Consider the following 25,905-nt stretch of genomic DNA (forward strand, 5'->3'; position numbering starts at 1 on the left):
TGCTCCTGCCTCCCGATCATAGAGTTATACTTTAGACCACCCCCTTTCCCTCCTCTCTCTTCATATACATACGCCCTGCCTGCCCCCAATGTATGCTCACCCCCCTCCCCCCATCTCTGTTCATTGTAAACAGAAAATATTACTCATATCTTCATTCTTTATCCATTCTATATTCACCTGATGATTATTGATTATCTTTGTCGTCATTACTGATTACTCCTCTTAAGATTGTAAAGCTGTACTCTTTCTTCCCCATCGCGCACAGTAGGAACTTTTTTTCATGAGAAATGCAAGTCATTAAATTGGAGGGAAAAAATAATGACGAGAAAATAAATGTCTGTGTTATAATAAAAAAAAAATGAAAGTGCACTATTATTATTGCCTGTGATAAAGAACAATAAACAAAAACAAAAAAATTATGGCCAGTTGTTTTCTCTTTGTTTTGCTCTCCATTTCATTTCGGTAGTAACACAATTTTTTCTTATAAATTATAAATATACAGTTGAACTCAAAAGTTTACATACACCTACATGTTTTTTTTTTTTTTTTTTAATTGAGTACTGACCAGAATAAGATATTTCACAAAAATATCTATTTTTTGTTATGTTTTGTTTAATGATAGTTGTTCATGAGTCCCTTGTTTGTCCTGAATAGTTCAAACCGCCTGCTATTCTTTAGAAAAATCAGCTGGGGGTGAAAACCAAAGAATTTGTGGGACCTGAATTTTGAAGAAATTTATTTCAGACCTTTATTTCTGAAGAACAGCGGCCAGTTTAGATGTTCAGGACAAACAAGGGACTCCTGACCAAATATCACTAAACAAACAAACAATAAAAACAGCTGTGGATCATTCAGGTAACAACACAGCATTAAGAATCAAGCGTATGTTACAATTCAACCATTATTTTCTCTTATAGACCATATCTAAACATCTTATTCAGGTCAGTACTAAAAAAACATGCATTTTGTATGATCCCTCTTATTTTGGTTAAATTACTAACATTTTGCAGATTCTGTAAGTTGTAGGTAAACCTTTGACCTCAACTGTTTATTAATGGAGATGAATTTTGGAAAGTGATATGTTGTTCATGTTAAAGCAAAGTAACAAGAATTGAACAATTAGGTTACTGCCAAAAATAAAGAGATATTTTTCACCAAAAAGTTTAAATCATATTTTATCAAAGGATGTGGATTTTTTTTATCATTGATAAAACAAATGAGTAGCAGTAAATATTGTCAAAAAGTTCTAGGGATATTTACATTTAGTGGATGTATATGTAGCAAATAAAAGGCAAACTTTGTTTTTCTCACATTAAAACAAATGTGTGCTTCAAATAAGTGCACATGACATATGATATAGGTGAAAGTTCTCGCTGGCAAAGGAAAATTATACAAAGTCATGAATTCTTCATACTCGAGAACACTGCTCAACATGCGTGTGCCAATTGACGTCATCGCGTATGTAAATGAGCGCGGCAGAGGCGGATTACCTGAGGTATGTGTTGGTTTCTGGAAGTGAAAGGGTGGAGAACGTAAAGTTTAAATCTGTCAGAAACGGCATTGTCTTGTTCCCGAACTACCATTCACACTTACAGGTATGATTTTTCAGATCATATTCACGTCATATTTTGCACAAAACCGAAAATACAAATTTATTTTGGTTTGAAGAGCTTTTTTTATGTGAAACCAGTAATTATTACGCATGTAGTGTCTTGTCGTGTTGCTAGTGACTACAGCTTAAAGGAACATTCCGGATTGTTGGAGGGGCTGGAAAGGTGTTGTGCCGAGTGTTTTGTTTGCTTGTTTAATGAAGTCAGTTAATTGACGATTTTTTAAAACTATAGCCTTTAGATTTGACGACACGCCTAAAGGGACAACAATTAGAAAACTTTTTTAGTATTAATACTTTTTCGTGTGTTGCTCTGAATGCAAAATTAATCAAAATTCTTCGACCGGTACAACATAAGCTCGTGTGAGCGCAACCATTATTCTTCGGGACGTTAACTGACAGGTTCACCTCAAAAGTAAAAAAATGAAGGCACACCCAAACATTGCGTCACGGCATCCCCGAGAGGTGTCGTGTTTTCTATGGTGAGTGAAGTCGGTCAAGTCAGTCAGAGGAGTCGAGCTCCAGAGGTGCGGTAAATGATTAGGTGCTGGTTTCGTTACTACCACGTTTGACCAGTTTAACAGCAGTCAAACCCGTCTCGTTATCTTTTTAGCCCATTTCCTATGAAATTCATGTTTAACGATTAACAAAACCCGAGAATGTATATCCATTGCCACTCTACGCATGGTGGATAAAATGTATTTTGTTTCTACTTCTTTCCCCCTTCCTATCACTTAATCTTTTTTTTTTTTTCAACTATATGGATGTTTAGCCCTGGTGACTTTTAGAAATAATCTCCTTTAAAACACTTTTTGCACTAACTGGACACAAATGCATGCAATTAAATTCATAAATAAATAAATTAAATTAATTAATCAATTAAATGCATGCGATTTAATAATTGTGAAGGCTTTTTGTGGTTGACAAATTTGAGTTAAGGTTCATTGTAATGTATAACAATAAACTCTTCCAGGTAAATTGTTCTTCGTAAAATTGGGCTTATGTGACCCTGGACCACAAAACCAGTCATATGGGTCATTTTTTTTTTGGAAATTGAGATTTGTACATCATCTGAAAGCTTCCACTGATGTATGGTTTGTTAGGATAGGACATCTGTGGGTGGAATCTGAGGGTGCAAACAAATCAAAATACTGAGAAAATCACATTTAAAGTTGTCCAAATTAAGTTTTTAGCAATGCATATTACTAATCAAAAATTAAGTTTTGACATACACTACTACCAGTCAAAAGTTTGGGCACACTTCTCCATTACAGAGAATGGGGAACTGTGTCCAAACTTTTGACTGGTAGTGTATTTATTGTAGGAAATGTACAAAATATCTTCATCAAACGTGATCTTTCCTTAATATCCTAATGATTTTTTTAGCATAAAAGAAAAATCTATAATTTTGACCCATACAATGTATTTTAAGCTATAGCTACAAATAAAATATACCCGTGCAACTTGGTTTTGTGGTCCAGGGCCACATGTTTGTGTGGGTGTCTATGTGTTTTCTCTTCTGCTTTTATTAAATGTTTTTAGCTTTTTATACCCGTAAGTCACATTCTGAATAAACACTGGAGAATGTGTCTGAAAACTAAAAGATTCTCTCTTTTGAATGAAAAGGCTGTGTTTTACTTCTTTAGTTGTGAACGATGAGTGACAGAAGACAATGCAGCAAACCTTTATTTAAACACTGTTTAACTGCTCACTTTGTATAACCTGTTTACCCCAGCTTGGTGTAACCACATAATTTTCATGTTTAACCAAATTGCATGTTCAACTCAGTCCTGTGTTGATCAGGTTCAACATGATTCTCTTTCGTTTTATTTATTTATTTTTAATATGATGGTATAATTTTTCGGATTAGGCACTCACATGACCAAATACTTTTAGCATGGTCGTATTTACTGTATGCTGTAAATAGTTTTAGTTTTATATAAATACACCACTAGGGGGCATTGATGTCTTAGTTGTAGACTCACTTTTAGGATGGTCGTATTAATGCTGTAAATAGCCGTACAGCAATGTCCAGAGTTGTTTTATATAAATACAGTACAGACCAAAAGTTTGGACACACCTTCTTATTCAAAGAGTTTTCTTTATTTTCATGAAACTTTGCTCGAAGTATCGCCTGGGTCTCTACACATGAACTCAAGCATTGAAAACATTGTTTGTGTACACAGAGTTTACTAAAAAGAAAGTTTTGAACAGCTCACTTTCACTGTTTGAGTTTCCTCTCGCGGCCGTCTTGCCAGTCAAGAGGTGTCGATCTCCGAATGCGAATTATAATTACCATTAGGTAAAAAACATTGAATAATACTTTTTATGTATGAGACTACCTCTTGAAGCTCATCAAGAGAATGCCAAGAGTGTGCAAAGCAGTAATCAAAGCAAAAGGTGGCTACTTTGAAGAACCTAGAATATGACATTTTCAGTTGTTTCACACTTTTTTGTTATGTATATATAATTCCACATATTTGGTGGATCATATTCATTTTGTATGCGCTACATCGAAACCAGATCCCATGAGGGACTAATATGTGACCCTGGACCACAAAACCAGTCTTAAGTCGCTGGGGTATATTTGTAGCAATAGCCAAAAATACATAGTATGGGTCAAAATTATTGATTTTTCTTTTATGTCAAAAATCATTAGGAAATTAAGTAAAGATCATGTTACATTAAGATTTTTTGTAAAATTCCTACTGTAAACCTATCAAAATGTAATCTGCATTGTTAAGAACTTAATTTGGACAACTTTAAAGGTGATTTTCTCAGTATTTTAATTTTTTTTTGCACCCTTAGATTCCAGATTTTCAAATAGTTGTATCTCGGCCAAATATTGTCCTATCCTAACAAACTATACATCAATAGAAAGCTTATTTATTGAGCTTTCATATGATGTATATATCTCAGTTTTGTAAAGTTTAACCTTATGACTGGTTTTGTGGTCCAGGGTCACATATAGACTGCTGTCTATATATATTTCAGTGATGTATTTTGTTGTTTAATGCTGAGACTGTGTTGTTTTTGTCTATAGTGATGGCAGAGGCTCATCAGGCAGTAGCGTTTCAGTTCACTATCAGTCCTGAGGGCATCGACCTGCATCTGTCCTACCAAGCCCTCAATCAAATCTACCTCTCTGGCCTGCGATCCTGGAAGAAACGTATCAGCAGGATTAAGGTCGGTGACTTGAATGAGTGTGAAAAAACATAAATCATGTAATTTAGTTCACTCGTAAGTTTTTGTATATGAATGGACAAAAATCTTATTGGAATATTATAAGTATGCATGAAAACATTGTATGAGAAAGATATACAGGACGTTTGTTCTGTAGTAAAGTTAAAATGATTGCTTAAATGACACAGTTTTCACTTACTGCAGTTTGCATTATTATTAAGTTTTAATAGCCAGAAAATCATTGCATGTGTTTGTACAAAGGTTGCATTAATGCTTTTCACTTTCTCATGGACAGAACAGAATCATTAAAGGTGTATACCCAGCTAGCCCCTCCTCTTGGCTTTTTGTTGTAATAGCAATCTTGGCCAATATGTACATGCAGTCCGATCCATCAATGGGCCTCATTGCTAAGATTCAAGAGCACTTGCCCCTCAGGTAACACTTCCCTTTACTGTTCAACAGACGTATTCTAGATTTCCTCTAAATGGTTAATAGTTGCATGGTAAAATTTAAGATGGAGAAATTAAGCACTTCTTTCTTGTAATGATGAAAAGTCGCTCTGGCCTTTTTAAATGAATTATTACCAATTATTAAAGCGATAGTTCACCCAGAAAAGAATTATCCACCCTCATGTCGTTCCAAACCCATAAGACTTGTTCATCTTTAGAACACAAATTAAGATATTTTTGATGAAATCCGAGAGCTTTCTGACCCTCCGTAGACAGCAAGGGTCCAGAAAAGTACCAAGAACATCTACAAAATAGTTCATGTGACATGAGTGGTTCAGCAGTAATTTTATAAAACCAAACCAACAAAACCAAAGAAGATTTTGGAACAACTTGAGGGTGAGTAATTAATGACAGAATTTTCATTTTCGGGTGAACTATCCCTTTAAATGTTTAGCCAAATGGACATTTGAATTGTTTTGACTATCCTAATCACATTGTCACATTAGTCACATCTTGTTGCATGTCCAAAACCAAACGATTTTGACTGCTAAACAAATAAAAGGTAAGGTCTAAAGACTATGTGCTCCCAGTAAGCCACACACATCTCCAAAATGAAAGATGAAAAATGATTAACAATATAATCCTTCAAATAAGGTGAACAAATGGCTCCTACATGAATGTTTAAATTATTCTTAAACAACTCCTTGAATTTCCATTGTAAACTAATGTAATACAGTCTTTTATTCCCAATTATTGAAATTCTTATTTATTTTTCTAAGTAAGGTTCTATTTAATTTATTCATAAATTATCAGCTGTGTCTTTAATTTGCATAACAGTCCTTTGTTGGTCTAGTTGTTCTAATGTTTCATGTGCTCACCAATTATTACATTTATATTTAATCATTTGGCAGATGCTTTTATCCACTTACAAATGAGGAGAACAGAAGCAATCAAGCAAACAAAATATCAATATGTACACTACCAGCATTTACAGCAAAAACAAATTTTGAAATATTTTCACTATTTACAATAGCTGTTTTCTATTTTAAAATATTTTAAAATGTAATTCCTGTATTCCTGTGATGTCAAAGCTGAATGTTTAGCATCATTAATCCAGTCACATGATCCTTCAGAAATCATTCTAATATTCTGATTTGCTGCTCAAAAAAACGTTTATTATTATTGTTGAAAATAGCTGAATGGAATTTTTTCAGGTTTCTTTGATGAATAGAAAGTTTAGAAGAACAGCATTTATTTGAAATTTTATTTTTGAAATTTTTGTAAGATTATAAATGTCTTTATCATCATTTTTGATCAATTTAAAGCATCCTCGCTAAATAAAAGTATTAATTTCTATTATTCTTCATGAATTTCATAGGATATGTGCTAAAAGATAACGAGAAGGGTTTGACTGCTGTTAAACTGGTCAAACGTGGTAGTAACGAAACCAGCATTACCAGCAAGATAAATAAAAAAATATACTTCCTTCAAGCTTTTGAATGGTATAGTGTATAATGTTACAAAAGTTTTTTTTTCATATAAAAGGTGATCTTTGGATCTTTCTATTCATTAAAGAATCCTGAAACAATGTACTCGACTGTTTTAAATAGATAATAATGATAATAATAATGAAAAATGTTTCTTGAACAGCATATCAGCACATTAGATCATGTGAAACTGAAGATTGGACTAATGATGCTGAAAATTCAGCTTTGATCACAGGAATAAATTACATTTTAAAATATATATTAAAAAAGCAGCTATTTTAAATAGTAAAATGTTAAATGATAAGCAGATGAGAATTCTTTAAAAAATATTTTAAAAACTCGTCCTGTTGTTGACTGGCAGTGTAACAATGTGTTGTGACAAGTCCTGGATAGTCTGGATAGTTTTAATAATAAATAACAAGAATGAAAAAGTAGATTGAATAAAAATATTAAAAAGAGAGCTAGTGTTTGAGAGCTAGTGTTTGAGGGTCAACTTTAATTAGTTTAATTATATATATAAAAAAACTTGACCTTCTAACACTAGCACTGTCTATTCTATTTCTATTCTCTTTTTATTATAAAATGAAAACAAATAGATATGAAGAGTAGATGGATGTGATAAATGACTGAGGTGACTAGGACTTAGCTACTCAGATCGAGTTAGGCAGGTTATTCTACCAGCAGGCAACAGTTAAGGCCATAAGTCGGTGAAAGTGATTTTGTGCCTCTTTGGTATGGCACTATAATGTGCTGTTCACTTGTACAATGCAACCTTCTGAAGGGCGCATACAGTAAGTCTGAAGTAGTGAATTTAGGTAAAGGGGTTCAGAGCCATTGGTTATTTTGTAGGGAAACATCAATGCCTTGTATTTTATGCGAGCGGCTCTTGTTAGCCAGTGCAAACTAATGAACAGAGGTGTGACATGATGTGCCCTGTTCGGCTCATTAAAGACTAATCTTGCTGCTGGCTCCATTAGTTGTAGAGGTTTGTTAGAACTGGCTGAAGCAATAGTCCAGCCAGGAAGAACAAGTGCTTGAACAAGGAGTTGTGTGATTAACCCAGAAGAAGATGACAACTCTAAAGTCTGTGTGAAATTATAACATCCGAGTATATTTTTACAGCCTAATATTAAGTTGGAAAAGATGATGCAGATTTTCTCCTCTGTGTTTCTCTCCTGTCAGTCTATCATTGAGTACTCAATGTCAGACTGTGCTGTCAGTGCTGCTGTTCAGTACTCTGCTGTGGTTGTCTCTCATTCTGGCTCTGAGGTTCTGCCTAAAGCTTCTCCTATCATACCACCGATGGATGTTTGAGCTACATGGACACATGTCTACCAAGACCAAAGTCTGGGCGGTTAGTGCTTTGAACAAATAACTTCAACTTCAAATCATTTCTATTAGGATATGCTCTTTAAACAAAAGCAGTATAGCTATTTGTCTTCTGGCTAGTTGTTCAGATTTTTCCTTTACCTGCCAAAGTTTTCACTTGTCCTGCCACAAGCTATCAAACAGCTGTTTTAGTTAAATTTTAGTGTTTAGACATTTGATGTACAAGTGAAGTCAAAAGTTTACATACATCTTGCAAAATCTGCAAAATGTTAATTATTTTACCAAAATAACAGCAATCATACAAAATGCATATTTAAGATATTTTACATAAAAGATGTTTAAATATAGTCCACAAGAACAAATATGATTAAATAGTTTAAATGCAGCCTCAAAGGGCTCTAAATGATCCCAGCCAAAGAAGAAGGGTCTTATCTAACGAAACGATTGGTTATTTTCTAAAATCATTTACAATTTATAATCTTTTTAATCTCTAAACAGAATACACACAGAGCTAGAGAAGACAAGCATTTGGGGTTAAAAAGTATATAAATTGTAATTTTCTTCAAGAAAATAACCAGTCGTTTTGCTAAATAAGACCCTTTTTTCCTCGGCTGTGATCGTTTAGAGCCATTTTGGAAGTTCAAACTCGGGGGGGCACCATAGAGGTCCATTATATGGAGAGAAATCCTGAAATGTTTTCCTCAAAAAACATAATTTCCATACGACTGAACTGATTATCTGTAATTTTTTGTTCTGAAAGTGAACTGCTCCTTTAGGAATCAAGTGTATGTAAACTACAGAACTGGGTAATTAAAAAAAAAAGTTTAAAAAGTTCAACTATTATTTTCTCTTGTGGACTAAATGTTAATGTCTTTTATGTGAAATATCTTCAGTTCAGTACTAAATAAAAAATAACATGCATTCTGTATGTTCCCTTTTATTTTGTAAAATAATTAACATTTTGCAGATTCTGCAAGGTGTATGTAAATTCTTGACTTCAACTATATATATTAATATGGTATCAATATATATATATACATTTTCAACCTGAAATGTTTCTTTAAACACCAGATCAGCATATTATAATGATGAGTGCTAAAAAGTCTTGAATAAATTACATTTTAATTTAATTCTACATTACAGTCAAGTGGCCCAAAACTCTCACACTGGACAGGTCATCCTTACCATTGAACTCTATATATTTACCCTGTTTTTCTCTTTTGTTTTCCATGTCAGACCCTAGTTAGGTTGCTTTCCAGCAGAAAGCCATTACTGTACAGCTATCAGACATCTTTACCACACCTGCCTGTACCTCCCATTAAATACACACTGGAAAGAGTGAGTAAATGCAATGTAAATTAAATTGTGTGCACGTAATGTGCAAGAGTGCGTGATTGCTGGGAAGTGATGACTAATAAAAATTGGCAGGGTTATTGGATCTTTTGGCTTTATAAAATACCAGTCAAAGCTATCTCAATTGTTTGTCTCTTTCAGTATCTTGAGTCAGTAAAGCCACTGCATGATATGGCTGGTTTTCAGCGAATGACGAAACTGGCTGCTGAGTTTGAGAAAAGTCTGGGCAACCGCCTCCAAAGATACCTCAAACTCAAAGCACTCTGGGCCACAAACTATGTAGGTGCCAAGCAATTTTGAACAATTATATTCTGGTCAATGTCTATTATCAGACTTACTTAGCATTAACATGTGGTTACAGACAATACTATATCTGATTAAAATCAAGTTTATATGTCATTATTAAACATTTAGTGGTTTTGAATCTTACATGATTAACGGAATAGTTCACTCAAAAGTGAAAATTTGCGCTTTACCTTCAGGCCATCCAAGATGTAGATGAGTTAGTTTCTTCATCAGAACAGATTTGGAGAAACTTAGACTTACATGATTTGCTCACCAATGGATCCTCTGCAGTGAATAGGTGCTGTCAGAATTTGAGCTGCACGATTAATCATTAAAAGAGTGTGACCTCGATTCAAACGCCCACACGATCTTATTTCAAATCTGTTTTCACGCTGCCGCTGACGGAGAGAGTTATTATGTTTAGGTATCCACTTTTAAGAGTGGGCGCAGCCATTTGTAAATTTAATGGGTCTGGCTTCCGGTGTCATTCACTTCCAGATCATTTTGGCTGTACAAAACAGCCTTGCAGTTTGATATTGCAAACTGGTATGTGTTACCATAATATTTTAATGTATTTTCTTAATTATGAACACAGTGGGCTGTTGTGCAAACAGTTTTACCATTTACTGCAGTTTGTCCTTCTTGTTATTTCACTACAGCGCCTAATTAACCGGAGGTCTTGCGCATTCACAGAAAACGGCTTACTTCCGAGTTAAACAATTAGGTGGATAAAACGCCTTCACAAACAGTTTTTTCAACCACACAGTAATACAATTATTCATATTATCACAGAAGTTTATATTTCTGATATAAACATTAATGGTAGCCACAGCAATTCTTTTGAAAGCAATCATCTTTTGAAAGTAGGGCTGGGCGATTTGGCCTAAAATCAAAATCTCGATTAATTGAACATTTTAACCCGATTACGATTAATGAACGATTATTTTATTCATTAATAAAATTATATTTAAATAATATTTATTTTTTGCCCTCATAGTTCACTGACAAGTTTTGTACAGTAAATATGCACACATATTACAAGTGAGACATTTTTGAATGAAGGGTGCACACACTATCTACTATCTATGATTATTTATTGAACATCAGTGTTGAACAACTGAAATTAAAGCACACATTGCTTAAAATGAAAAGTCACATTTTTCTTAAATTAGTGAAAATAAATAACTTGCACTTTTGGAAACAAAATAAATTATTTATAAAATAATAATAAATATTAAAAGTAGAAAATAAGCAGTATCTCTTCTAAATAAAATTACTCTTGTATATCCTGTAAATACTTTTTACTGTATAAATACCGTTTAAGCTCTCCATCGACATGTTGGCAGAATAACGCAACGTAACGGAGCGGGGTCACGTGACTCCACACGCAGTAGTGTTTTTAAAGGGAAAGTAATTGAAATAATTGACCTGGAAAAATTTGATCGATTATAGGTTCTGAATGTCGATTTCGATTAATCGCCCAGCCCTATTTGAAAGTAATTTTTTACTTCAAATTGGCTCTTCAAATAATGTTTGTTGATTACATTGTTTCGCCACTAGGTGACGACAAGTGACTTGAATTATTGTCATTAGGTGATTCCTTCAAAAACGATTTCTTCATTCGGTAATGGAACAAGTAAAGTATTTATGAGCGAATCATGAGTAATACCAGTCCATCAATTAATGTCTTGTGAAACGAAATACAAACACGCAGCTTTTAAGTTCACAAGAGATTAATTGATAGATATGTGAATTACCTGTGGATTATTGTGATGTTTTCAGTAGTTCTTTGGACTCTAATTCTGATGGCACCCGTTGGCTTCCAATTACAAAACAAACTAACCTGCAGCTTGAATGGTCTAAGGGTAAGTACGTTTACAGAAAACTGTATTTTTGCTTAAACCATTTTTAAAAAACAACTTCATCAGATGATTATGACATTTTAAATCGGTTGCAAATGATTTGTCAGCTTTATATTAAATAACAACCCTTTAATAGAAGTTTGTGTTTTAATACTCCCATAGCTCAACACAGCAATATTATGAACCTTCTGAGATCTTTAATTTGTCATTTATTTAGTTGTAATTTATAAGTCCAAATGTTAATTATTTTTTGTTTTATCTAGGTTAGTGACTGGTGGGAAGAGTATGTTTATCTCCGCAGCCGGGGTCCCATAATGGTCAACAGTAACTATTATGGCATGGTATGCAAGTCTACACCACTACTCATTGTACCATTACTCACTCATCAGTCTTTCAATGATCTAAAGCAAAGAAAGGAAAAGTCCAATCTGCTTTTGGGTGGATACTTTCAACCTTACAGCCTATGTTTTGTTTTATAATCTATCAACTATGCACAGGACTTCCTGTACGTGACACCTACGGCTAGTCAGGCAGCTCGTGCTGGAAATACTATCACAGCCCTCTTCCTGTATCGACGCAAAGTCAACCGAGAGGAGCTTAATCCTGTATGTGACGACAACTTTGTTTTTTGGTTTATGATTTTGTCTGTGACATCCATGGCTAATCTGACTCTAATGTAATCAGTTGTAAACACCTCAACATTGTCATACTCCTGTATTGTTTACTAGAAAGAATGCATCTTTGAGATCCTTTTTTCTGGTTCATCTAGAGTCGTATTCCTGGTACAGTCATACCGCTGTGTGCAGCTCAGTGTGAACGCATGTTCAACACCACACGCACGCCTGGAGAGGAGACTGGTACACACGCACACACACTCATACAGACACAAATACACATAAAAAGTGATCTTTTGTCCTTGACATTACCTCTTGATCTCTCAGATGTGCTGCAGCATTGGCAGGACAGTGAGTTTGTCGCTGTGTACCACAGGGGCCGGTATTTCAGGTTAAGGGTATACCAAGCAGGACGCTTGCTGTCACCCAGAGAAATACAGTACCAGATTCAAAGGATCTTGGATGACCCCTCACCTCCTTCTCCAGGAGAGGACAAACTAGGAGCGCTGACAGCAGGAGACAGGTAGGTCAGATTATTAGAAAATATATGTCTGTGTGTTTGCTGTCCAGCAGAGGGTATTATAGGATTTTATGTCAAGCACAGGCACCCACAGAATATATTTACAGTACATATATTTTCACGTCCATTTATTCCTGATTGCCTGTTAGACAACAAAACTGAGAGAGCTTTTAAGCCTATGTGGATCTTTAATACATGGTTTACATGATATCATGTTTTTTCATACTGTTATCAACAGTAACTTTTAAAGACACTGAATGTGCACATATTTTTTGTTTTCACATGGATTGTGTTATATTTAATTATGCTCAAATGGGTTATACTATGTTGCTATTACACTCCATTGACATTATGAGGATTTTGTGGAGCTGCTTTTGAATTTTTTTTGAGAGTGAAAACTAGTGGTCAAATGATATGGAGTTTTTGATGGCCAATGCTGATATCCTAGAGAGTATGTTTAATTTGAAGATAGTAAAAACATGCATAGCAATTGTTGAAATTAAATGTAGGTTTATTTTTCATAATGTTTACTCAAGTATATAATTTGAAAATGAAATATGAATCTGTGAAAAAAAGAAGAGATTTATTTATATAGAAAATTTTGTGTTCCAGCATCTTTTGCATTTTTCAACCCTTTCCAGCAATGACTGTATGATTTTGAGATCCATCTTTTCTCACTGAAGACAATTTAGGGACTCAAACACAACTATTAAGAAGGTTCAAACATTCATTGATGCTCCAGAAGGAAACACAATGCATTAGGAGCAGGGGGTGAAAACTGAAGATGATGTCCAATTTTTTTTTTTTATATATTTTGTTAAAATATATTTTTTTTCCCAATTAATACTGCCCTTTGGAAGCAACAGAAGATACTTGCATGTTCCAGAAGACAAATGAAGTACAATGTACCTTAATATTCAAATCCAAAAAGTTTTCACCCCCTCCTCTTAATGCATTGTGTTTCCTTCTGGAGCATCAGTGAATGTTTGAACCTTTTTTAATAGTTGTGTTTGAGTCCCTCAGTTGTGCTTAGTGTGAAAAGATGGATCTCAAAATCATACAGTCGCAGCTGGGGTTCAAATATGCAATGGTTGCTGGAAAACTGAAAAATCTGCAGGACCTGAAGCATTTTTCTGAAGAACAGTGCTTAGTTTAACTCTTCAGAACAAACAAGGGACTAATGAACAACCATCACACAAAAAACAACAACAAAAAAACAGTCATGGATCATCCTGGTAACCACACACAGTATTAAAAACCAATCGTTCAACTTTTACAGCAGGGTATTTGGATCATTTCAGCAATTTTTTGGTCTTGTGGACTATGAGTAAACCTATTTTATTTAAAAATATCTTACTCAGGGCAGTACTAAATAAAAAAATAGCATTTTGTATGATCTCTCTCTCTTATTTTGTTAAAATTATTCAGATTTTCAAGGGGTTCCCAAACTTAAGCATAAAACTGTATACGGCATAGCCTGGAAAAAATCCAGACCCTAATCTATTAAGATTAAGGGTCTGGCATTGAGCAATGAAAAGGGCCTAACTCAAGGGGCTGCACCAAGCATGCATTTGAAACTCTCACTGCACGCGATTGGATAACGCCACGACCAATCACAACAATACACGGTTTTCACTAAGCCCCATACGCTTAGCTACCAGCGGAGCTGACTGATAGATTAAACTCTTGCCGTATCCAGTCGGCAAAACAGCAAAAACATCCTTCTTGCAAAGGAACAATTCGAGCACGGTTTTCTGTTCCTCTTTTATATGAAAAGCCGTCTAACGCGTTCATTGTAACGGCCAAAGCCGTTTCAAACAACTGGTGTTCATCTGTAGCCATCTTTCAATGTTTACTAAATGATTTGGACATCGCAGCGCTGTTGTCATCAGCTTAGCTCGCCTCTGGCCCGCCTACATCAGATACACCGATTTGATTGGTTTCCAGAACTGCTTACGTAATGCAGTAACCTGCGTCATTGCTCGATGCCAGAGTGTCTTGCAGAGACAATTCAAATTGTGCTCTCTCGAGACCTCTGGATTTCCAGGGTATATACTGCACATAAATATGAAATTAATTAGATGTGGCTCTAAAAAAGCAGTTTGAAATCAATTGTGCATGTATAGTGACAGCATTTAAATTATACGGTTTAATTTTATGCTTTACTAATTTTGTTTGAAAAAAGTTCTGAGTAAAAAAATGTTAAACATTTCCTCCTTTATAAGTCGCTTTGGGTAAAAGCGTCTGCTAAATGTCTAAATGTAAATGTGTACAAACAATGAACTATTTCTACAGCATTTATTAATCTTAGTTTATTTCTACATTCACTAATACATTTTTAATATATTTAAAGACATTTTTTAAAATCACAAGTAACAGTAGTTAATGCAGTGTGAACTAACATGAACAAACAATGACGGTTTGTATTTTTATTAGCTAATGTTTACAAAGATAATAAATGCAGTAAAAAATATAAACTGTGACTGCATACTTTTTATTTAACAAAACAAAACAAAAATGTAAATTATTTTTAGCTGGAGCAAACAGTGAAGGAAAAAAAATAAAAGCTCAAATATAAGACACTTTCTGATTTTGTTTATAATTTTTGGTCATAAGTGCTATACTTCCATTTATATTTTTATAGACTATCAATATTAGTCTATAGAAAATGCTATGAAAAATGAGTGGTTGCACTCATGCAGTGCATTATAACAGCCTGACAGCACCAGTCAGTGGGATTTTTGCACTTATTAAAATTTAAGGTTCATTTATTATCTTAGATTTTTTACAAAAGTGAATCCATCAGTTAATTCATTAACTACAGGAATTTCCTGAATCTCCCTGCAGACTTGTGTCCTTCCTTTCAAAAAACTTCTCTCACCAGGTCAATGTACTATAAAACATTCTGTAAGTTTTAAAACTCAAAACATTCTTTTTAGATTAAAAACAGCTTTTATTGAAACCAAGCTCAGAAAACGACTCATTTGGGAATGTGCCATTTTAATAGTGCAGCAAAAAGCCCGCCTCTGTTGGAGAAGATCAACGCTTGCTTCCACATCACTGCATGTTTACTGATAACCATTAATAGGAGGATTACTTCATCAACCATACAAGGTTGTGAAAAATACTCTTTAAATTGTTTTTCTTGTGAGCACGAATGCTTTGAGTATGTCAGAAATAGAATGGGACATCAGTTTACTGTCAGGGATTCGTTTTGGCAAGTGACGATTATAATGGGTTCTGCTGTCTAGTTGTGTTGCAACACTGCAAAATGAAGAGCTCCTGATTGCGCCAGTATAACCCTGTTTGTTTGCTTTACTTTACTATGGATTCGTTTTTAAACAAGACAGTACAATGCAGGCTGTTTAGAGAAACTGAACGTAAACAACAATCCAGTTCTGTGTTTGACTAGAGTGGATCCAACAGTAATGTCGCAACATATAAGTTTGAGTAAACGTATTTTTACCACTTAATTTGTTTGTTCCAGACCATTTGATACATACTTAGTATTTCTGTGTTTTTTTTTTTTTTTTTTTTTTTACCCAACTGACCAATTTTGTTTTCAGAGAACATCACAGCAGCAACCATCTGTTGTTTTAATAAGTAAAACTGTTCAGTAAGGTGTTAACTTGTGAGTTTTGAACATGCCCTGTCTATAAAAACAGACTGTAATAAAATAATTTTAATAGTTAAGGAATTTTATAAATTTCATAGTGATTGCAGTTACATCCCTAGTGGAAAAAATATATATTAAAGTGTATTTAAAATACATTTTATGCTAAGTATACTACAAATACATTTACATATTTATGTACTTAATAAAAATACTTTGCAATTGTACCTTTAGTGTACTAAACTGGAATACTTAAAGTCTGCTCAATTATAACAACTACATTTGTATCTAATGCACTTTAATTGTGTGAAAGTAATGCTAAAGTACAACTAAAGATACACTTTTGTATATTTAATTGTGCAAACTCCCTGCAGAGTTTAGCTCCAACCTACCTGTAGCCTTAGAAATGCCACTAGAAGGCCAGCCTGCAACCATTAGCCGAAAAAGCATAATGCAGGGTTTATACAAAGTGCTTGAAGTACTTGATTTTGACGTTTTTAAATTTAAGGCATGGAAAACCTTTGAAAATATCAATAAAATATCAAGATTCCAATATTCAAAAGTGTTTAATTTTGTCATAGCACATATCTTTTCACTTAAAAACATACCTTTTTCAGTTAATGTCAGAAAACAATCAAACTAAGCAAGTAGTAGTACTTACAGTGTCGTTTAAACATGTCTGAAGATGTGAAAAGAGGAACAGATGAAGCAAATCAATTAAGTAATTTATGCTTGAACCATTCAGTTTGACTTTCATCATTCAATTTAAATGATTCACTAGCAAAAGCCAGATCAAATTAAAAGAATTTCACCACAGCTTGTAACAATTTTAAAAAGCTTGCAGTGATGGGTGAAACTGAGCTTTTCGAGAATCATTTATTTCAGATCAGGACTTTGGAGTGTGTATCGCGAATCATTTGATTTAGATTGGATGTTCGGAGCGGGGTTGAGGATCTATCCCTTTATATCGGAACTTCAGAGCAGGTTCACATTTGTTTGCTACAGATTAGGATTTCGGAGCGATGTAATCTCTTTTTCAGATTTTCTTTTCTTAAAGCAGTAGAAAACATCAAACCATTAATACTGTATAGTATTAAACAAGTAAAAACAAAAAAACAAAAAAGTAAACATACACAAACACAAATCCCTTAAGAAAAAAACAGTGGTTTTACTATAGTAAAAGTGTAGTATTCTTTTTTTATACTTTAGTAGTAATCACATTTTTATTAGCATATTTTTATTTATTTCTCTTTCTTAGAATTTGAAATGAAAGACATTGTTCGATAAGTAAGATCTGTGATTGGCGTCCTTGAAAATCAAAAAAGTAGTGCTTGGAAAGTCCCTGCTAGTCCTGGAATTTAATTTTTCAGTATCTGTACGAACCCAGGTAATGACTAATGCTAACGCTTCCGGTCTGGCAGTACTTTGGAAAGGAGACCAGAGGTTGTTTTTTTTTAATGGATGTCATTGGAGAAGAGACTTCACTACACTGAATAAACAGCTTTTTAGAGAAAACGGCTGGTTTTACACTAAACAATACTTTTGGATTTGAACTATTTTTAGAGTTTACACCAAAAAAGAAAAAAAAAAGAAAAATGTTTCATAAGAGAAGTCACTTTTTGTGACAGGTGGGATTCAGCTTACGGCGCTTTTTTTATTCATTCCTATGGTATCCATAAACAGCCAATGAGTGTCACACAACTCTCTGACTGTTGTCAAGGCACACATGATCCAAGTTGACCGTTATGCTTTCTCTAATAGTAAGTAATGCAGACCCTTTCATGTCCCAGTAGTAAGACAATCTCTCCCTGCTTGAAGGGTTGAAGGGAGTAGGGGACCAAACAAGTTTCTTGAAGTGCATTTCTGCGTCATCATCCCACACCCATACGGAGGCGCCATCACCATTCAAAGAATCTGCACAAAGGATCATGGGGGCCAGAAGTGTCCATCAGTTGTACCCTTCGAAATACTTCATTCAGAAAGGCCCTTTGAAGTGGCTTTTGAAGTTTTGTGCACTTCGATTTGGAACGATTCATTCTTGAATGGAGAATCCATCATCATCCCCCAATTAAATTTTAAAAGATACAATGGCATGTCATTTTTCTTACTAAATATTGTTGACAGTAAAGTAGATTGTGAGTCCCATTTCATATTAAAGGTCCCATATTGTCAAAATCGAAATTTCCTGGCTTTTTTCATGATAACTGAGGTCTAGGGGCTTTGTAACTACCATATGAGTTTCAAAACAGTCAATCCACAGTAAACTGCACACAGCCTGCTTAGCTGTTCATTTTCACGAGCCACTGTGACTTCCGTAACGATGTGACGTCCGATCTACTCAATCACCGCCTTCAGTCACCAACCACCGTCCCACCCTCCTTTTGTCAAACCAGGACAACATCGTGTCCATAACATTACTAAGCAACAACAAAACGAAAACTAATCTAGAAAACCCTGTTCAGTCGATAGATGTGGAAACTACATCATTGCACAGGCTTCAGAACAACGTGAATATAAGAGACCAGTGGCACGTCAACTTCAGCCTCTTTCACACAGCGATTCCGGTAAATACACGGATAATGTTTCCCATGATTTGTTCCGGAATTGTTTGATTTGGTTCATTCACAGTTGTTTTCCGGAATCTGTGCGTGCTTTACACACAACCCATAAAGACATGTGACGTTTGGATGTGAGATGTAATGCGACGCGTACGTTTCACTAAACTGAAACTAACCTGAACAAACTGTGCTTCACTGCTGATAGTGCGGAGCTGGCTCTGCCTGATCGCCACTTCATTCCACTTTGCACGTATTTTTTTGTCGTGAAGAGTCACATGATAACGTGCATCATCACTACAACTCTGCCTTTATGGTTCTGGCTTTTGTTCACACAGCGCTCGTTCCCGTAATTTTCCAGAATCAGCGCGCATTGTGAGATGGGCTTTACTAAAGCAACAGTTATGTAGCTTACTGCATTCGGTGTTTGAAAAAGAAAAAACATTAATGATCATTCTGAAATATCCTGTTGATTATCAGCAGGCTAGGCTCTCTCTATGGCTCTGGGTTCGGCTACAACGAAACATGACCGTAGTTACCTGTGATTGGCCTGGCTGTGCGTCACTCAGAAAACAACAGGCCAATCAGAAGAGAGGCTCATGAATATTAATTAGATGAGCCAAAATCGACCTGTTTTTGACAGAGCTCCTAAACAAGGAGCTGTAAAAAATATATTGAGATGGATTTTGGCACTTATACCGCAAATATATAATCTTAAGGACATCAACAACTAAAATAAACCTCCAGAAATGTGTACAATATGGGACCTTTAATTTGAATGGTTGAGGACCAAGCGCTTGGGTCTTCACGCATCTTTTGATTATAGTACTAAATTCATCTGCTCATAAAAGCTCAATCCATCATCAAGATAAAATGCAAAAATGTGCTGAAAGGAGGTTTTGTGCCTCTTTCTGATGAGAACACAAAGCACTGATTCACAGACCCCCTTAATTGCTACAGTATACAGATATACATCAATTAGTGCCCTGAACATTAGCAGAGCAGCGACTTTTTCCATCAAGACAAAGATTATGCGATAAGCACCCACTTAGGTCCATTTAATGCCTTTGTTTTTTGTCTAAAGGTCTATGCATGTTGCAAAGTAATGAGATGGCAAACGCCTTGGCAAGCAACTGCATCTTGCTCAGACAGGAAATACAAGGATGTTGTGCACTATATTATAGATGAACTGACCTTTGCTTGAATGCAAAAAGCAATACTTGCAACAAAGCAATATGCACTCTGATGCTGAGTTAGTCTGCTATTTACAGTACATATCCCTTGAGTGATTAATGGAGTGCAGCCAATCACATCACTTCTGAGTCTCAGCCTAAAGATAAATAATGCAAATGTAAAGCAGTTAAAGTGTTTGTCTGAGTGTTAACTGATAGCATCTATTCTTTACATATCTGTCTTTTATTTTATTTGAAAAGGCAAAAGAGGTTGTTACTCAGTCAAAAGAGTCTTAAGAAGTTGCGTAAGCTTGTAATGATTATTTTAATAGATTACTAATTCCTTGTTGAGTTGCGACCTAGATACAATTTGTCACTGTACAGTTGTGATGGCATTTGTTAACATTCTGGCACTAAATAAGTGCTTTTCAAATCGAATTTTCAGTATTGATGCTACACCTAATAAAACGCAATAGGAACTATGACAAGTAGGAATCTGACAATTTTTATTACAAAGATATTAAGTAAATAAATAATTAACCACAGAGATTAAAAACAATGTGTTACATTTGCTATTTTAAAAATACAATTCATTTGGAAAAAAAAAGGTAAACCACTGTTCTAATTACGTGTCTGATAAAATATCGAAGGCATTTCAATGAAAACCTTTATTTTGTGGAAAACACAGTGAACAAAATTAAAGAACAGTTGCCATTGTAGCACAAAAAAAGATTACAACTAAAATTTTGGAGAGTTATAGCTGTGAGAAATGAGTAGGACGTGTAGAGGCCTTTGCTTTGAATGATGTGAGCACATCTACAGCCGCAGGGCATAGTTTCTCAAACTGCAGTGGTTTGATCTTGGTCAGCTCTTCCTCCACTCTCTTCCATAGTTGAATGAATGTAAGTGGTTTCTTAGTAGCTGGTTTCTTATTTGCCAAGGATTTAGATTTTTTGGGGGTTTAGATCAGGACTCTGGGACATTTAATTATTGCAGTGTTCTTAGCTACAAGGAACTACTTTACCTGTTTTGTGACAGGGGCATTGTCTTGAATGAAAATTGCTGGTTCACTAGTTCGCTTTTGCATATAATAAACAGCGTAAAAGTTAAGCGTGTTTGGCATGCTGTCCGGGAGAGGGCTCCGAGCTCGGCATTTGGCCCGAACCCAATAGCGCTCCCCCCTAGCTGGAGGTGAAGAGAAATAAAAAGGGGGGGTGGGAGGGATGCTGGAATCAGAGATAGCTGAAGGTAGGACTGCTTGGTTATTTAAAGGGACTGTAGTAATTGGATAGGGAGAGTGATTGGATAGGGAATGATTGCTGATGATGAATTGGCCGTGTTAATTATCTGCGCGAGCTCCTCCTGAAATTTGTTAATGAAACATCACTTAAATAAGAAGATGCTTGCAGAGAAGGAAGAACATGTTGCTGAAGGAGGTTCTGATAAACTTATGCATTCACCCTGCCATGTATCTGTATAAGAGGCCCAACTCCTGCTGCAGAAAATATCTCCCAAACCATGACACTTCCTCCTCAAACTTTCACTGATTTAATTATGCACTTGGGCTTTAGTATTTCCTCAGTTTGACGCAGAACAAAATGTTTTCCATCCGACCGAAATAAATTGAACTTGCTTCGATCACTGAAGTGAATTTCGGACCAGTTCTCTTCTCTCCACACATCATGCTCCTCAGCAAAGCTCAATTTTGAGCTTGGTTTTTTGATTGTCTTTGGTGATGAGAGACTTGGTCACTGCAGAGTGCACTTTCGGTCCGACTTCTCTTAAACATGCAAAGACAGATCCATACCCTGTTCAGCACTGAACTGGCAAGCAATTCCAGCTGCAGTGTTGAACCAATTCCCCATTGAGAGTATCTGCATTATCCTGTCTTCTCCTGCATTTGTCTTATGTGGACTGCCAGTGTTTTTGGGGGACTTAAATGAATTGGTGTCATTCTAAACCTGCAATATTTGAGAAATCACGGATGTAGAACAGCCAATTTCACTTTGAGTGGCCGAAAGGGTCGTCCACTTTGGGTTCATTTGGAGGTTGTCTTGTCGTAAAGTTTCAGTCACCTTAGAGCAACCCGCCATCTTGCAATCTCAGTGAAAATTCGAGGAGAGCCGCCAGCTATAGTTTTTTTTTTTTTTTCATATCATTGAGGAAATAAGCACTATTGCCATATTAACAACAATAACTTGGATGTGTCTGTAGATTTCTCTCATTTTGTTTAGAGTTCCTTTTTAAATATCTCATTAATGTTTTTTTATACTGTGCTTCAGAATACAATTAATTTATGAAATATGCTTAAACTTCCACCCTTCCACGTCTGTTAGGATAACTTCAAATAGAACTAGGCAGTGACCATGAAATTTAGAAAATTATAGGTTGTTCTGTTTCTCAACTGTATACACATTTATTAGGGATGCACCGAAATGAAAATTCTTTGCCGAAACCAAAATCCGAAAGAGGAAACCAAGGCCGAAAACCGAAAGAATCATGCCAATTATTAGTACCATTGCATTTATGGCTATGACTGTGTACTAATCTTACTAGAATCAAGGCATTGCAATTGCATAAATTAATATTAAAGTTTCAAAGAATAAATCAATTATATAAAAATGTGAACAATTATTATCAATCAAGTATTATATTACTTAACTAACATATACATATATTTTACTGCCTTTGTTTAAATTGTTTAATTGTTTAAATTTTTATAACATTATCTTCTGGATCCATCACATCATAGACTGTAAAAAAAATTCACATTTACAAGTCTACGCGTTTGTCTTCCAGCAGGAGGCGCTATCAGAATGGTACACAAAGCAGCAAATGACTTTGAAACGTGCAGCGCTCAGATTTATTCAAGGGATAGCCTTTTGAAGTTTCATCGCAATTCTTGTTTTTCAGTCCCCACATTTAAGACCACCTGAAATCATAATTAATACTTTTTTTAACCCCTAATAACACTGCATTTTTCAATTAAAATTAAGAGCTTTATTTCAAGAACTGATTTTCAGAAACAAACCTTACACAATATATGTTTCTTTTTATACGTTTCCCACCATGTTCGGGGCACAAGGAAAATATTAGGGGACTAAATTAATATCAGCATATGAAGTATAATCGTCTCTCATTGTCTCTGAGAGAATGCCCCTCAGATGCTGAAAGTCAGTTTTCACTTTAACATTTGGCTTAGCTTTCACGTTGCTTGTGTGATATCCATTGGCTCACCTCCATGGTTCAAAACATAAATATAAATAAAAATACAGTATGAAAAGACATATCTTTAAAATATTGCGATGTAACACCAACATAAAGTCATTGTTTTTCGCTCACTGAAAGCTGCATCTGTCTCGATCTCTGCTCTTATCACTGCACTGCAGACACACCCCTCTTGAAATTTCGGCATTACAAGTTTTGCAAATCACTATCCGTGGGTCTTTCTCAGATATACTGAAATACGTCCACACCGCAGACATGTTGCTTCAGACAAGCACCTGCAGGCCGCGGTTTCTGTTAGTGTCAACATACTGTTTCGGCCGTGTTGTTTCGGTGATAAAAGTCTTTCGGCCGAAAACCGAAAATGCACTTTTGGGCAATTTTCGGCCGAAAATTTTCGGTGGCCGAATTTTCTGTGCATCCCTAACATTTACTGTACAATACATCATTTAAATTAACTTTTGTTCCTGGACCTCAACTGGTAAAACCGTGAGCTTAACTTATCCTTGATAAGATTATTATTTTGAAATATGGTGGTATACATCAGACTGACACATAGCAATGTTTTCCAAATGGTCAGACAGGGGCAGCAAAAATCCTATTGGTTAAACATTTTTTAATACATATTTTTGGACCTTTACAGTATATCAGCAATAGATTAGAAACATGGAAAGCATGCATGTTCTTCCTGATTCAAAGCTAAATATAACCTTACTAACATTCTCAAGATTTTCCCATCTTTTAAGATCTCACTAAGATCTCTACAAGGAAGTTTTTTTCCTTATCAGTAATAAGTGAATGTTATCTGCGATGGCTCAATTAAAATGCTTTAAAGGGTCATCGAATGCAAAACTCAATTTTACATGTTGTTTGAACAATGTGTGTTGGCAGTTTTTGTACACAACTGCCCTACAATGATAAAAGTCCACCCAGTGGTATTTTTTAATTCTTTAAAAGTAATATCCCCTTTTTAAAATCAGGTCATTCTCAGCTTTGACATGAGCGGCTTTTTATAGACCCGCCCTCACTGAGCTGAAATTGTCTGACTCCGATCGCCATTGTGCGACTCAGGTGCAGGGGAAGACAAGAATGTCTCAGATTGAGCGATTGAGGTGTTCTGTTGTTGGATGTAATAATGAACATAGCAGTCATTTACTCCCGACATCTGAGCCGCCCACAGAGGGTTAACATACTTCCGTTTTTAAAAGGAAAGCACACATCCCGATCTACATATACATCTATGTTCATGTGAATCATTCATGATGCAGCTTCACCCACAGCAGAAGTGAGTCTAAGGGTGCATTTATGCATCTTTGCAAATGGCCTTTCTTAATAATATGCTTGATAGCAAGTTTCACCGCTAAACGTGGCTAAATGCGGCTAAAGTAAACATTACGGCTCATCATCCCATCATCATTAGCATTTAAAGGAACATGCAACAAAATAGCTCGCTCTAAAAAGGGCTTATTTTGACTAGGTAAAAAGAGTGTTTTTTTACACTACCATTGAGAAAATTTTAAAGTATGTTATAGACTTCCCATTAAGACCCTAAATAATCATATCAACTTGTGGAAAATGGACATCTGGTGACCTCTTTAATGTGTTTTGTCTGTGTTTTTAACTGTTTCTCTTCATCTCTGTCCTGTCAGGAAACCCTGGGCTCAGATGAGAAAGCAGTTCTTTAGCTCTGGAGTTAATAAGCGCTCACTGGACTGCATTGAGAAAGCGGCGTTCTTCATCACGCTAGACGATCAGGAAGAAGGCATGATGGGGGAAGATCCCGCCGTGAACTTGGACCGCTATGCCAAATCCCTCCTTCACGGAAAATGCTATGACAGGTGGGAGAGCAGCATACCTTGTTTGTATTGAGAAAATTTGCATGTCCAGGACGTTGCTTCACTTTTGTCCTCCTTCCCTCAGGTGGTTTGATAAGTCGTTTTCCGTAGTGGTGTATAAGAATGGAAAGAATGGCTTGAATGCAGAACATTCTTGGGCCGACGCTCCTATAGTGGCCCACTTGTGGGAGGTAAGTGTGGGAGACTCAGAGCAGTAACGAATGTGGCGTTCGTCATACATCAAATGTCATGGTTCAAGTTTCAACATTAGTCACCAAACCACTGCCCATGTCCTCTAAATCATTTACGACAATGGTTTTAGAGTACGCTTTTTAAAATGTCTGTGGGTGTTCTATTTGGGACAAAGACCACTTTCATGACCTTTACAGCAGCTTTCTGCAAAACACATTACGTTCACACCTTCAGACACTGTAACTGTTTATCAAATGTGTGGTGATCTTTAATGAACGTTTAGATACTAGAAAATGCAAGCGGCCTTGTAATTGTATATTTCACTCTCTTAGTTCACTTTGGCCACGGACACATTTCATTTGGGTTACACCACGGATGGAAACTGCAAGGGAGAGATCGAGCACTCTTTACCACCTCCTCAGCGCTTGAGCTGGGACATACCGCCAGAGGCAAGATGAAAAGCTTTCTCTTTTCTCAGTTTACGCTTTCCGTGTTCCTTATCAAATTTTGGCATGTCCTTGATGTCAGGTGAAACATCAGGTTCTTTATGCAAATGTCCAACAAAATCAGAGGATGCTTGCAAGACATGCATGTACGCACATACATAGATAACATCTTCTTC

At 35.6% G+C, this 25,905-nt stretch overlaps 1 protein-coding gene across 1 annotated transcript in view; it reads left to right on the forward strand.

Annotated features, from left to right (window-relative positions):
* Nucleotides 1-1,515: 1,515 nt before the first annotated feature.
* cpt1a2b (carnitine palmitoyltransferase 1A2b) overlaps nt 1,516-25,905 on the forward strand; it is a 35,177-nt gene continuing 10,787 nt past the window's right edge. Inside the window, exons 1-13 of the mRNA XM_073840377.1 lie at nt 1,516-1,595; nt 4,653-4,795; nt 5,088-5,227; nt 7,911-8,082; nt 9,294-9,395; nt 9,552-9,689; nt 11,821-11,898; nt 12,055-12,162; nt 12,327-12,414; nt 12,499-12,694; nt 24,906-25,094; nt 25,177-25,282; nt 25,616-25,732. Of these exons, the coding sequence (XP_073696478.1) occupies nt 4,655-4,795; nt 5,088-5,227; nt 7,911-8,082; nt 9,294-9,395; nt 9,552-9,689; nt 11,821-11,898; nt 12,055-12,162; nt 12,327-12,414; nt 12,499-12,694; nt 24,906-25,094; nt 25,177-25,282; nt 25,616-25,732 (1,575 nt within the window). The 5' untranslated portion in view covers nt 1,516-1,595; nt 4,653-4,654. The remainder of the gene's footprint in view (nt 1,596-4,652; nt 4,796-5,087; nt 5,228-7,910; nt 8,083-9,293; nt 9,396-9,551; nt 9,690-11,820; nt 11,899-12,054; nt 12,163-12,326; nt 12,415-12,498; nt 12,695-24,905; nt 25,095-25,176; nt 25,283-25,615; nt 25,733-25,905) is intronic.

Source organism: Garra rufa, chromosome 1 (assembly GCF_049309525.1).
Source record: "Garra rufa chromosome 1, GarRuf1.0, whole genome shotgun sequence".
Taxonomy (NCBI): domain Eukaryota; kingdom Metazoa; phylum Chordata; class Actinopteri; order Cypriniformes; family Cyprinidae; genus Garra; species Garra rufa.